Consider the following 13,929-nt stretch of genomic DNA (forward strand, 5'->3'; position numbering starts at 1 on the left):
AATGCAATGCATCACATGTTTCAGGTGTCCTTGGTACTGTCAGCACTGCAAGCGGGAAACAAAGGCACCCAGGCCTGTATCACAGCAGCCAGCGCCGTTTCTGGAATTATCGCTGACCTGGACACCACCATCATGTTCGCCTCAGCTGGAACCCTGGACCCTGAGAATGAGGAGTCGTTTGCTGATCACAGGTGCACTGACCTCACCATAAACATGACAAGCAGCCCAAGACATGGTGTTAAATAAAAACCTGTTATCACCAAAGGGACTTTTTTTTACTAACTAAGATCAGTTCCTAGGTTTTCACAGTGTTCTCAGACTCATTGCTCCTGTTTTCTTTAAATGTCTCACTCAGAGGAAATGAGTAAAACTAAATGCTAATTTCACATAATAAATATAAATTGATAATTGTCCATACATTATTGTTAACAAATAAACATCTAGTTCAGAAAAGCAGAAACAGCCTCCTCTCATATTGCTGGTACTTGAGTGTGACTGTGGAGCAGATTGTGACACAATGTGTCCCGTCCCTCAGGGAAAGCATCTTGAAGACAGCCAAGGCACTGGTAGAGGACACCAAGCTGCTTGTTGCTGGAGCCGCGTCCAGCCAGGAGAAACTGGCCCATGCTGCCCAGTCTTCAGCCAAGACTATCACTCAACTCACTGAGGTGGTCAAACTGGGAGCAACTAGCATGGGCTCTGAGGACCCCGAAACACAGGTAATTAAAATCCCAAACACACTTACACTACAGAGTGTCTAACAGTCACAAATATTTAGGTCATATGCAGTCACAGCTTTTATTTTGTAAAAGATTTAAATCTTTAACGAGGCTTAGTTAGTACTTTTTAATTCACCTGCATGGAGCTTCGACATGCTTTTATATCCCATTATCATTATACTGTCCTCTAACATTAGTCATCTACGTGACTATCTTCTATCTTTCTGTGCACCCCATGTTGGATTCTCTGTATAATTGCTATTTCATCTGATACACAGTGTGTCTTTTCTCTCCCTGTGTGTATGATTCTATATCTGCCCTCCGCTAAGTCTGAAGTATCATGACTAGGTCGGAGTGATAAGGACTGCAGTGTTAAATCCTCTCCCAAAGGCACAACTGATAAACCTATACTCCGACCATTGTGCCGTATTGATTCCAGCACTATCTCCTCAGGTGGTTCTGATTAATGCAGTGCGAGATGTGGCCAAGGCTCTGGCCGAACTCATCGGCGCCACCAAATGTGCCGCCGGCAAACCAGCTGACGACCCATCCATGTATCAGCTGAAGAGCGCTGCCAAGGTAAAGGAATAGACCCCTCAAACAAACCTCTGTCATGCCTGGTTTAGCTGGGTATTGATTTCAGCGACATGAGACTCCAATTTATTATTCTGCTGATGCGCCCTCACTGAGCGGATACCGCTGTAGACATGTTTTCTGCAAATGCTCTCGGTATTGTTGCTATGCCTAGTTTGATGGATCTGGTAGTAAAGAGCATTGTTAGATGAAGGATAGGACGGTTCTTATCAGGGTGTTTAAGGTCTTTTCTGTCATGTCTGTGGGATTAGACTCATCACTGAGATCTACATTTATTGTGTGCATGCATTTGTCTATGTGAGCAAGAGGATTGGTGTGCTTTACTGAGAACTATCTAAAACAATATGATTTTCTATATCGTATAGAAATATAGTAGAACTATACGTTTTTGTATCTGCTTGAATATCGAGAATGATTTGATTTAAAATCAAGCCTAACAATTTTATGCACAACATAGAGCATTTTAAAAGTAAAGTACTACATAATATAAAATACATGAAGGATAATATGCACAACAACAGTAAAAAATTACACCTGGTTTGACTCTTATTAAACCATTTGAATTAGCAGTTAAAACCAGGCCTTCATTGTCATGGTAACAATAATACAAATATGGTTACTTGTGACACAGTTGTAGTTTGATGGGTTTAGGCACTAAAACTACTTGATTAGGTTTATCTCTGTTTGGGTAAAAAAAAAAAAAAAAGCTACATTACCTGTGCAAGTTATGCGAGTTAAATACATTACGTTAGTTAAATACATTACGCACTGTCAACATTGACGTGTGTTGTCACACAGGACACCATCAGTGGTCTTGAAGACAGTCCTGTGTTTAATCCGTCCAACCTTTTTGGTACGTCACCTGACTTCCTCCTTTGTTCCCATCATAATTACTACAGCCTCTAGAAGTCGCATTAAATGTAACCTTCTGTAACATTTGGCTGTTTGCCGAGTCTGAATATTAGATCAGTGAAGTAATTAGGTGATAACAGCCTCCTGAACGTACTCGTGGGTTTAGTAGACCCTACTAGCCCAAATGTTTGGGACAGATGTGTGATCATAACTAGATCTAGATCAAAGAAAAGATGTTGAACAGTTCCCAGTTGCCTATGATAGACTACACGTACAGAGGAAAGAGTTGTTATTAACTTTTTCACTTCCTGACCACTGTCACAGTTCAGACACTTTGCATGTAACCTTGATGGATTGCAGAAAATCTACTAAAGTAACAGACCCTCAGAAACTGTACCTCTTAACCGGTTCAAGCAGATTTGTCTAAAATGCTTGTGCAAACTTCCTCAGTAAACATAAATGTTTTTTGTTTATTTAACTAACCACAGCATGTTGCTCTAAATGTTGCATAGACTTTCTGGTGTTTTCTCATCTAAATGGAATTAGGGCCACCCATGGACATAGTCATGTTGACAGATTGTTTCTGTTCTTCCAACATATGGTGACCTCCAAATGGGACCCTCTCAAACTCCTGGTGATCATGTTTCCCAAATTCCAAACCCAATATTGTACACTTTGCTGAATGCAGAACAGACAGAGGACAATGTGTCACAATGAATCAGTGAAATTTTAATTGTTTTTCCATCCCGTTTGTCAGTAAATAAACTGTATGAGCAGTAGTAAATCACCCTGTTTTAATTTAAAATGCATCACTCAGTCTTCTCTTTCTAAACCAGCTGCTGTATTTAATTTCCATTTGAAAAGCATCTTCAACACCATTATTCACTGTATAGGAATCAGTGGAGGGGAAAGCAAAAATATTTTTGTAGTATAATGTCTTGCCTGTGAGGGGAAAGAGCTCCACCTCCTGGTTTGACTGTGAGCCTCATTATTACTCTCTTTATTTGACAGGTCATGGTGACCAACGTGACGTCTCTTCTAAAAACAGTGAAGGCCGTGGAGGATGAAGCCACTCGTGGGACGAGGGCACTGGAGGCCACCATTGAGTGCATCAAGCAGGAGCTGACAGTAAGAGCACCTGACAGGCCAAACCTCTTCTTTATGGTCTGTTGGGAGTTAAATGATGAGACACAGCCGTTTTGCAAAGCTGGCTCAAAGAAGGTCAGGGATATCTATGTCTATTATTTGGAACAAAACAGAGGAGCTTTTTGTTCTTTTTTCCCTTTATTTTCTATCCAGCTCCTTTCCTCCTCCTTCTCTCTCAGCCCCTGCAGGTTTCCCACAGCTCTTATCAGGTCTGGCTAACAGACACAGCCAGAGTGAGAAAGAGAGAAGATTTGAAGAGCTTGTTTTTTTTTGTAATTTACGGCTAGCCCTCATCAGAGGGACCACCAGCCTGAGAGGAGGCTTCACCATGAGCTGCAGTCCAAGCCGAATTCAACAAAGTCCACTTAACTCCTAATTATACTGCTACCTTCATAAACATTTCCTGTCCATTTCACCATTTAACAGTTTCTACTGCTATACAACATTGATCTCTTCTCTGAAAATGTTCAAGTGCTTGTTCATCTATGTCCGAGCCCTATGCTGATATCTAACCACCTGTGTTTGTGGGTCATCATCATCATCATCAGGTGTTCCGGTCCAAGGACGTCCCAGAAAAGTCCACCTCACCCGAGGAGTTCACCCGCATGACAAAGGGCATCACCGTAGCAACAGCCAAGGCAGTGGCCGCAGGCAACTCTGCTCAGCAGGAGGACGTGATCGCCACTGCCAACCTGAGCCGCAAAGCCATCTCTGATATGCTGACGACCTGCAAGGTACTAATCCACACCGCCCTGCCAAAGCGGGCCTCACACAGACACCACCAGGCTGCCAGGGAACATGTGAGCCCAGCCTGCTGAGAGCAGATAAAACAGAGTCTAGTCTACTTTATGGCTGCTCCCGCTGGTAGTGACTCAGTCACTTTTCAAAGTCGTGCAGTGAAGCATCAGTCAGGGTGTCCTTCTGCTACTGCAGAGCACTTGGAACAAGACAAAATCAGATAGATGAGGGAGCACTGTGGGCTATATTTTTTTTTTTTTTTTTTTTTTTTTTTTTTTTTTTTTTTTAAATGAAGGCATCACAGACAAATTAATTGAAGAGTTTGAATTTGTATTTGCTATGAATTTTATTTGTGATTGGAACTTGATAATGCAAATAGGAACTTTTAAAATGATCTAAAGAGCCGATGATCTTGGCTCTTCCTGACCTCACATAACACATTTTCACTTTGATATCCTGAGAGAAATTTTATCATTCTTACATCTTTTAATTTTAGTGCACTTAAATTTACCATTACATGTGTTCTTACCCTTACAGCAAGCAGCAAACCACCCGGAGGTGGGCGAGGAGTTAAGGAGCAAGGCCCTGCAGTACGGCTCTGAGTGCACCACTGGATACATCAACCTTCTGGAACAAGTGCTGCAGGTTGGAATGAAGCAGTCACAGGTCTCATAAATAAAGGATGGAAGTGATTAGAGTGATTAGAGTGTGTGTGTGTGTGTGTGTGTGTGTGTGTGTGTGTGTGTGCGCGCGCGCGCACGCGTGTATGTCTCTAGCTATAGATGGGTGAGTCATGATCTTCACAATTACTGTACAAATTGAAGTTTATAAGGTTTTACATACAATATTTAATCTTCTTCTGCTTGACAAATCTTTCCTGGCTTCCTGTCACTCGTCCTGTCACTGCATTAACTGCAGCACAACCATCAACTGAAAGAAGACAAATTAAGTCATATTAATTAGAATAAATAAAGACTAAATACTTGAAATTTGCTTCTATTTCTATGCAACCACATTCTTCCACACATTATAACTCAAGAATACTGAATGATACAAATGTAATGTCCTCTGCCAAAGTGTTTACACACAGTAAAATCGAATTTAATTTCTGAGCACCTTGTTGAATATATTTACATATTAATTAGAAAATGTATTTTCATGAAACTCCTTAGTTCATAAAATCCCTCTCCATGTGGTATGTGAAGACAAGTGACAAGTTAATGCATTAAGTATTATAATTACTCAAGTCATTTGCATGATTATTTATGGATACATCATGAGTCTGGCAGGACTTTAGTCAATCAAAGTCCCTTGTGATACACAGTGGTTTCCTTTATGGAGGAAACTGTGTTCTGTTGCAACTGTGCCAGTTAACTAGTCAGAAAAATACCTGAAAAATAAATCTGCAACACTAATTAACTTTCTGGAAGGAAGTGGTCACTCTTACAGTCAATCAGTTATTAGTGTTGCCGAGGTAACGGGATCTTGGAAGGTTCAAAACATGCGAGAACAAACATGCATGCTTTTTTTGGTCAGCCATCACCTTTGTGACTCACCTTTTGCATTATGTTTACTTGTGTGTGTGTGTGTGTGTGTGTGTGTGTGTGTTGGGCTCTTGTGTTTTCAGGTGCTGCAGAAGCCCACACCGGAGCAGAAGCAGCAGCTTGCTGTACACTCGAAGCATGTGGCAGCATGTGTGACAGAGCTCGTCCAGACAGCTGAGGCCATGAAAGGTGAGGCCACACACACTGCTTATCACACACTCACAAACAACACACACGAGCAAGAGTTAAATTTGACAACCTTTAGTTACTGGTGACCCTATTCCGACTGACGAAACGATTTTATGGACCATGTAACACACAAGGATGTCACGTATTCTTAGCATAGCAAGTGCTTGTGGGACTCTGTGAAGCAGTATGATATTATTTAATAAAGAGACATGAATTTTATTGAAGTGTCTGTGCTTTCCAAAAAAGATTTGGTCAAAAGATTTTAATTTTAGAATAACATTACGGGCCCAGCAGTGTAACACTGGCAAAGCTGACATTGCAGAATACATTGATTTTGTAGCTAGGGGATTCCTAACAGGAGCCAACTCAATTTGATAAAAAATTGAAAAACCATGACAGGATTGTGGAGATGTTAGAGATTAGTCAAAGGAGCCCTAATCCTCTTGTGCATGAATAATATTAATACCAGCACTAGGTAGTGAGTCAAGCCACCGAACCTGTCTGCGTCCCTAATAAAGATGAAAATCATGAAAATCACTTTAGAATATTGAAATCATCCCGTAGAGTGATTGCTGTGCAAAGTGTTCCAAATTAAGCTCTGTACGACGGTTATGACACAAACATACTGGAGTGCTTCCTGTAAGTGCTGCACTGCTGCATCTGACAGGAGTAATAGATTGTGTTTAGATGAGAATTAGATTTCAGTGTATAGCCTGAGACACAGCGGGGCTATCCACTTCACCTCTCTAATGTCCCATGTGCTTTCTCCCTCTCTCTCCCCTTGCTCTTTCCGTGCTGCCTCAGATGGAGGTAAGTGTGATATGGTGTGTTTTGTTCCTTCAGATCACCTTTCATAGAGTCAGAAGGGGGTAGAGAGTAGACGGCTGGGGGTTGGGGGTGCAGAACAGATTTCCCTAGAGCTCGACATAATCTACGAAAACATCGTTCCATCTGCTTTACCAAGCTGTTCCCAAACAGCTCCATTTTATGGGCACTTAAAAACCCATAAAAAGACAATGATCCATCAAATGTGCATTTTGTCCAACTTTAGTCTATATTACTTAACTCTGAGGCATTACTGTTGGTTTGATCTCTTGTTAAATCAAATAAAATGCTACAACCAGAGTATTTGTACTGGTACTGAGTCTGTGCTAAAAAATAAAAAATAAAAATAAAAAAAAGAAGATCATGTGATAATCAATGTTTGGCTATGTTGTGATTTCGTCCAGGATCAGAGTGTGTGGACCCTGAAGACCCCACTGTCATCGCTGAGACTGAGCTCCTCGGAGCAGCAGCATCCATTGAAGCTGCTGCCAAGAAACTGGAGCAGCTGAGACCCCGGGCCAAGCCCAAGGTATAAGTGCCCCTCTCAACCCTTTTCCACCCACACAAACCCACACACAGCTTTTGCCACTAATCAGCAGGGAGACGGTAAGGGGCGTAGGTAGGAAAAGGTGACACTGACTTTGAAGTGGAGTCATATTTTTTCAGTACTAGAGCTGCAATTGTGATATCATTAAAGAAGAAAATTATTCTTTGTTACATGCTCTGTGTTGACTCAAGACAGCTGGTTCAGTCAGCTGACTTTTCTTCAAAGGTACTTTTGGACATTATTTTGAGTTCCATTGCCAGGAGACGCAAATACACTGCTGGGTCTTCAAGCTTGTGTTGGAGGGAGTTCAAGTGTGTGATGAACTGTTGTGACCTTTTGTGAAAGACAGGTTCTCTGTCTATTGAACTTATTTCTTTTGTTTTATTGCAGTGTTCCTCATTTCTAAACTATACTAAGGGAGGCTCTTTCAGCCTGTTATTCACCCCCGTCCCCTCCCACAGGCTATGGTATTGCCTAAAAAAACAGAACAACTTCCACACATAAAGCGCAGAGAAAATAGATGGTGGTGGAAGTGCTTTCGGAAAGACAAATTACATTTATGTTGTTCTGTATGCAATACAGGATTGTGTTTGTCATGTGCTCTGCATGATTGTGTTGTTTATCTGTCTCTGGAGACTGGATAGTTGGATCCTAGTGCTTTTCCTTATGTGCCTCTAGTGCTTCCCCCTTTTTCTGTACTTCTTCCTGTACATGTGATTGTCAGTTCAACCCTCTGTCTGTGTGATGTGAAAGAGCATTTACTGAGGTCACCCCAGTTTTAATAAAGACCATATAATGCTCTGTCTCATACTATAATTCCACAGCTGCAGACTGCCTTCATGAGGACCTTTGTATTATGAAAGGGGATTAGTGGGTGAAAGGCTTTTCCTCTTTTTGATGTCAATGTCTCCCTCTAGTGATGTAACAGGAAGCTAGCCTTACCATTCAAAAGGAGAATTCCACTGCGTTTTAATCCAGTTTTTCCTCATGTGAGGACAGTTCAGTTTTTATTCATGACCATGGCTTATTATCCCCTGTAGTTAAAAACCAAGTAAGATACTGCCTATTTGTAATTTGTGTTTGTATAGTGTTGCACAGGACAAAATTTAAACAAAACACTTTTCTGTGACTGTGAACACATGATTATTGTTATTTAAATCCACAAAGTGGTGTCAAGTAAATATATATATGATTTTTTTTTTTTTTTTTTTTTAATTCTGATAAAGATCTACCCCAGATCCCTTCTATTTCTGAGACAGACAGACAGAAGACAGAGCTAAGAAAGTAGCACATATAATTCTTGAAGGCAAGAAACAGTCTTTACAGTCGCCCTCAGATTCAAACAAATGTTAAGTTGTGATTATTTTTTCCTCTAAAACTTGGATTCTCTTTCTTGTTTCTCTTTACTTCATTTCCTCTCTGCTCCTTCATCCCTCCCACCCCCAGTAAGAAGGGAGGCCTCTCCTGCTCCCAGCATGCTTCCTCGCCCCACCCCCACCACACCACCCCTACCACCCCCACCACTTCCACCCCCCAAGCCATTGTAGACCTGGAAGCCTTCTCTGCAGGGCTCTGTCTGATATGTTTGATATATTAGGTTGTTATTCAGTCCAACTATATATCAAACATATTCCTACAGTGTCCCGCCCTGTCTCCAGCCACGTGTGCCTTATGTGTTTATGGAGGTCTGTGGTCAATCACAAGCTGTTGACTGCTGATGCAGAGATGGCCATTTGATAAATTTCCCTGAACCGATGCCCTGTGATCTTCGTACTGCTTTTTAGTTGAGGTGGAGGGAAATGGACTAACACATTCAGATGATGCTCTGCTGTCACTTTCGATTGTGCTTTGTGTGAAAGATAAGGTTGAACATTATAGGTTATGCTGTCAAAAATCACCATAGCTACCTTTGAGGACACTGAGGTCATGTCCTTCATGATTTTGGGGGATTTTAAAGATTTTAGGAGGCTGTGTGTGAGATTACATATGCAACTAAAAATTAGCACTTGGTGGATATTTTATAAGCTGATTACAAAGTAATGTGCATACATTCTATTACTTTACTCTGACTCTAACACATTCTGTGTTTTCCCTCCAGATTTTGTCATCTCAGCTGTAACAATAATCGTTTCTAAACTTGTACATATAAGTTAATGTGCGGTTTTCCTTCCAGCAGGCAGATGAGACGCTGGACTTTGAGGAGCAGATCTTAGAAGCAGCGAAGTCCATCGCTGCAGCAACTAGTGCTCTTGTTAAATCTGCGTCTGCAGCTCAGAGAGAACTGGTGGCACAAGGCAAGGTCAGTGTATGAACCCTCAGACGCTTAGGCACTGGTACATTAAATATCTAATCATGGAACTCAATATTTTAATTTCTTCCCAAACTCTACCTCAGGTGGGATCCAATCTAGCCAACGCAGTGGACGATGGCCAGTGGTCACAGGGTCTCATATCAGCTGTAAGTTGCTTTATTTAAAGTTAATCCAGATGTAAAAACCAAACAAAAAATGTAAACCCAAACCAAGAGTGTGTGTGAATTTGTTGCTTAATGCAGGCGCGTATGGTAGCAGCAGCCACCAGTAACCTTTGTGAGGCAGCTAACGCATCAGTGCAGGGCCACGCCAGTGAGGAGAAGCTCATCTCTTCAGCCAAACAGGTTGCGGCCTCCACAGCTCAGCTGCTGGTGGCCTGCAAGGTGAAGGCAGACCAGGATTCTGAGGCCATGAGGAGACTGCAGGTAACACTGAAACACAGCTTTAATTAGTCAGTGGAAACAGGGGAATTGTGTGCATGCTAACTTTGAGAATGTCTTTCTAAAGGCTGCTGGCAACGCCGTGAAGCGAGCTTCAGACAACCTGGTCAAGGCGGCTCAGAAAGCAGCATTCGACAAGACTGAGGATGACAGTGTTGTAGTGAAGACCAAATTCGTTGGAGGCATAGCTCAGGTGAGACAAACTCCTCGAAAAGTGTGTTCCTGAAGCTTGGGGAAGAAATCATTCCCACTGCGTTGCGTGCCCTTTTCACTGAAGGCTGCTGAATGCTTGCCCTCTTGCTGGTATGCCGAAATGCCACAGTTGTTTTTCTGAAACTGAGATGACCTGCTGTGGATAAACAGACTGTCGGCTTTCTTTCAAAGCTGTTTATCAGGTTCGCTCGACATCAGCAGCTGAAAAACATCACACACAAGACTTTAAACATTTTCTGTTACACCTGAGAAATTGCTTCCTTTTCATCTGTTCAAAAAAAAAAGTCAACAGTAATTGATGAGTGTCTATTTTCAAAACTCTGCGGTGCCACAGGAAGTTTTCAGTGAGGCTCACTGAGTCCCTCCTGTCTGACTGTTGTCACACTGAGGGGAACTTTGGACAACATTTTTTCTTTAACCACTTTAGACTGTGATATGATGTTTACATACCTTCTAATACATTTTCTAAGGGATTTCTTCACAATCATAATGAATTTTTTTATCTGAAAACAATTAGTGAGATGACAGTGTGAGGATTTCTGTGATTTCTTCCCTGTGCTGTTTTAAAAATATAGCCAACACTATATTTTTTGCAAAAAGTCACAGAAAAGATGTGACATTTTTGTACCAGATTTACCTACTAGCTCATTTCCATCTGCAGTCCCTGAATTTAGAACATTTCGTTCTTGTGTGTTACCTATCCCCCAAGTTCAGGAGCTTTTTACATTCACTCATGTCGGAACGAATTGAAACACATTTTCAGCTATTTCAGCAATTGTACATTTAAATTCCCTGAAATATTGTTTGCCTGTAACGTTTAAATGCTTTTCACTACTTCACTAAAGATTCTCTTTGTCTTATCAAATGAGCTACACTTTTTTAATCATTCTGCTGTTTTGTGTACGTTCTCCCCGTGGAGCTAACAAGCTTTACAGATGTGAGCTGAGCACAGTGCAGCTATTGGTTTTTCATACCAAGCAATCCACAGGAATTAGATAGTGAAGGGTGGAAGACACATTTTCTGTCAGCTGCTCTCATTCTCCTCAGATCATTGCGGCTCAGGAGGAGATGCTGAGGAAGGAGCGCGAGCTGGAGGAAGCGCGGAAGAAGTTGGCTCAGATCCGACAGCAGCAGTACAAGTTCCTGCCCAGTGAGCTGAGGGAAGATGAGGGCTGATTGACTGAGCAGACAGGATGTGTGCTGCGCTGATGAGACCTTCTTGTAATGGGGAGACGATGCCGATGGATTATTGGCTGCTTTACTCTCATATAACTGAGGACTATACAGCACTTGAAACAGGCCTGTTTGGTAAGAAAAACAAGTGCCTGTGCTCTGTAGTGTATTTGTGTGTGCGTGTGTGTGTGTGTGTGTGTGTGTGTGTGTGTGTGTGTGTGTGTGTGTGTGTGTGTGTGTGTGTGTGTGTGTGTGTGTGTGTGTGTGATGTGCGTATGTATTTGTCAGTGAATGCCATTGACCTTGAGACTTTATCATGAAGAAGGTTGTTACTACAAGCAAGTTGAGACAGTATGATTATGTTGTATGATAAACGTATCATTGCTTTGTGGGTGTTACTGCGTCATGAGCATTTACTGACTGTTACAATCATGAATCAAACATGTTACAAATGCAGAAATCCTCTATAATCACTGAATGTTCTGTAATCGTTGAAGGTTTAGAGCAAATAGAAATGAACTGATGTTACCTCTGCAGCTGGCAGAACAAATCTAAGGGTCCATAGTTTGTAATGTAAAAAAAAACAACCTCAAAGGAATAATAACGGCAGGAAGGCGATGCCTCACTTCACCACTGGCTTGCATGCACCATAATGTCTACACATATCAATGAAGCTACTAACCAATAGAGTAGTATAGAGTTGAAAGGCACTTGTATTTTACTAAAAATGTGAATTTGGGGTTTGCTGTTAGACGAGCAAATATTTTAAAGATCAAGTTGTTCAGCTTGATGCCAAACAACGAGGGGCTCTGACTGGAGTAAGTAATAAAATAACAGACCACTGGCCAGCACGAGCTATAAAGATGTTTATTCTTAACCGATTTGGAAGCAAGTACTTCTTATAGAGCAGACTGGTGTAATCTGTGTTATTCAGAGAATCTGGACTATATGTGACCAAATATGTCTTGCTGCTTGTACGTTAAGTCCCTCCATGTAACCCCTCCAGTTCTTCCCTCACATACACAGAGCTGTGTAAGGAATACATATGTTTACATTCATCGTCATGTTTGTTCTCTCTTGTCTTCATGTTTTAATTCCTCCACCATTTACACTGGCCAGATTATGTTCAGGAGCCCGCTGAACTGTACACAAACACACTCCCATGCAGTTAATTTCTACCAGTCACTGCCCTGTCTTTGGCGAAGTCATTTTACTTTTGACTGTTCGTCTATAGCAATACGTTACACTGAATATTCTAGCGAGACAATACTGAGAGTCGGCGCTGTTATTGGTTGAAAGATAAATCATGTGGGATGATATTGGGCTTTGGGCTCTTGAATGAAATGAGCATACATTATGCTCTGAAGTTGCTTGTAACTTTATGCACTGAAGAAGACAATTCAAAGCTTCCATTATATTAAATGTGGGACATTCTCTTAACACAAATAGAAGGAAATAGCTTCACGCTCTGATTGAGAAAACTGATTCAATTATAATTTTTCCTTCAGTTTAATAATGTATAATATATTTGAAATTTTCAGCAGCTCATCTCCTCAGTCTGTCTAAGCCTGTGTCTGGTCTGCATTGTGTACTAGTGCCTTACTTGATTCTGCCCTGCGAGCAGTTGATGATCAGAATAGGTGGGAGCCTGAGCCTTGTCCTCTCTGGATCAGAACATTATGCCAGTCTAATCCCTCTTGGGGTCTTAATAAACAAGTCCTTTGCCATACAATACAATGCCTTGGCTGGTGGCCTACCTGCCGACAATGTTATAATGCTGATATACTGTAAAAGGGCATCTGTGGATACCTTAGGATTTAGAGATTAACACTAGACTGCATTCAATGAGCATGTGGCAATTTGTGTCTGAAGCCGAGAAATTGTTGAAATTCATTATGCCGAGTCCCTCTTAAATGTTGAACTGAATAACTTCCTTGTTTCATTGTCTACCCACTATAAAAAAAAAAAATAAAAAAAAAAAATAAAAAAAATTTGAGTCTTTATCAGTAAATGTAAGAATTACCCTAAAGTATATTGTCTAACTGATTTGTCCGAGTATTAACGGAAATAGAAAAAGTTACTAGCTCTGTTATGAATAGGTGTCGTGCTTTCTTTAACAGACTGCATCAGTTTTATGATTTGATGCTCTATGTATAATATTTATCTGGTCACGAAAGTATTTTTTGTATTCACCAAAAATAAAGAGTTTAAAACAACCAGTCGCTTTAAGATTATTTTGTCCTTAGTTGATAAATGATGTGTCGATTAGAAGCTGCTTTCCTTTCTCATTGCCTGCACTGTTTATTCTACTTCACCAGTTCCTTACTCATATTCCACAAACTCAGTGGTGTAAAATTCACTCTGAATCTGGTCCCAGATAAGGAGAAACAAAAAATGACATTCATTTTTATTTTTGTTTTTCAAACTATATAAATTAGCAAAAAACATGTTTTATAATACATTCTGCATTCTTGCCAGCAGATGTCAGTGTAATCCTTCATAGTTCAGTCAGGGGGTCAGTGGATGTTTGGAGAAATATGTCCTACTGCAAGGATTGGCAAAGTTAGCAAGACCAAATATGGACATTGTGAATGCACTTTTTTTTCCCTCTTGCTTCACGGACCAGACCTTGAAGTAT

General features: G+C 41.0%; 1 protein-coding gene across 4 annotated transcripts in view; it reads left to right on the top strand.

Annotated features, from left to right (window-relative positions):
- tln2b (talin 2b) overlaps positions 1-13,502 on the top strand; it is a 74,312-nt gene extending 60,810 nt beyond the window's left edge. For 2 of the 4 annotated variants that reach the window (XM_069162042.1, XM_069162044.1), the window contains exons 45-54: positions 25-191; positions 536-719; positions 1,173-1,298; positions 3,177-3,293; positions 3,860-4,045; positions 4,587-4,694; positions 5,677-5,782; positions 6,587-6,606; positions 7,012-7,136; positions 9,328-9,416. In XM_069162042.1, coding sequence (XP_069018143.1) covers positions 25-191; positions 536-719; positions 1,173-1,298; positions 3,177-3,293; positions 3,860-4,045; positions 4,587-4,694; positions 5,677-5,782; positions 6,587-6,606; positions 7,012-7,116 — 1,119 coding nt within the window. In that variant the 3' untranslated portion in view covers positions 7,117-7,136; positions 9,328-9,416. Of the gene's footprint in view, positions 1-24; positions 192-535; positions 720-1,172; positions 1,299-3,176; positions 3,294-3,859; positions 4,046-4,586; positions 4,695-5,676; positions 5,788-6,586; positions 6,607-6,648; positions 6,659-7,011; positions 7,137-9,327; positions 9,454-9,548; positions 9,612-9,707; positions 9,891-9,972; positions 10,099-11,165 lie in introns of those variants that run through there. The other 2 variants (XM_069162046.1, XM_069162043.1) reach the window with 2 other exon arrangements.
- The last annotated feature ends 427 nt before the right edge of the window (positions 13,503-13,929 follow it).

The sequence above is a fragment of the Embiotoca jacksoni genome, unplaced genomic scaffold, assembly GCF_022577435.1.
Source record: "Embiotoca jacksoni isolate LCO1_2020_lvr unplaced genomic scaffold, fEmbJac1.0.p SCAF_3, whole genome shotgun sequence".
In the NCBI taxonomy this organism is placed as follows: Eukaryota; Metazoa; Chordata; class Actinopteri; family Embiotocidae; genus Embiotoca; species Embiotoca jacksoni.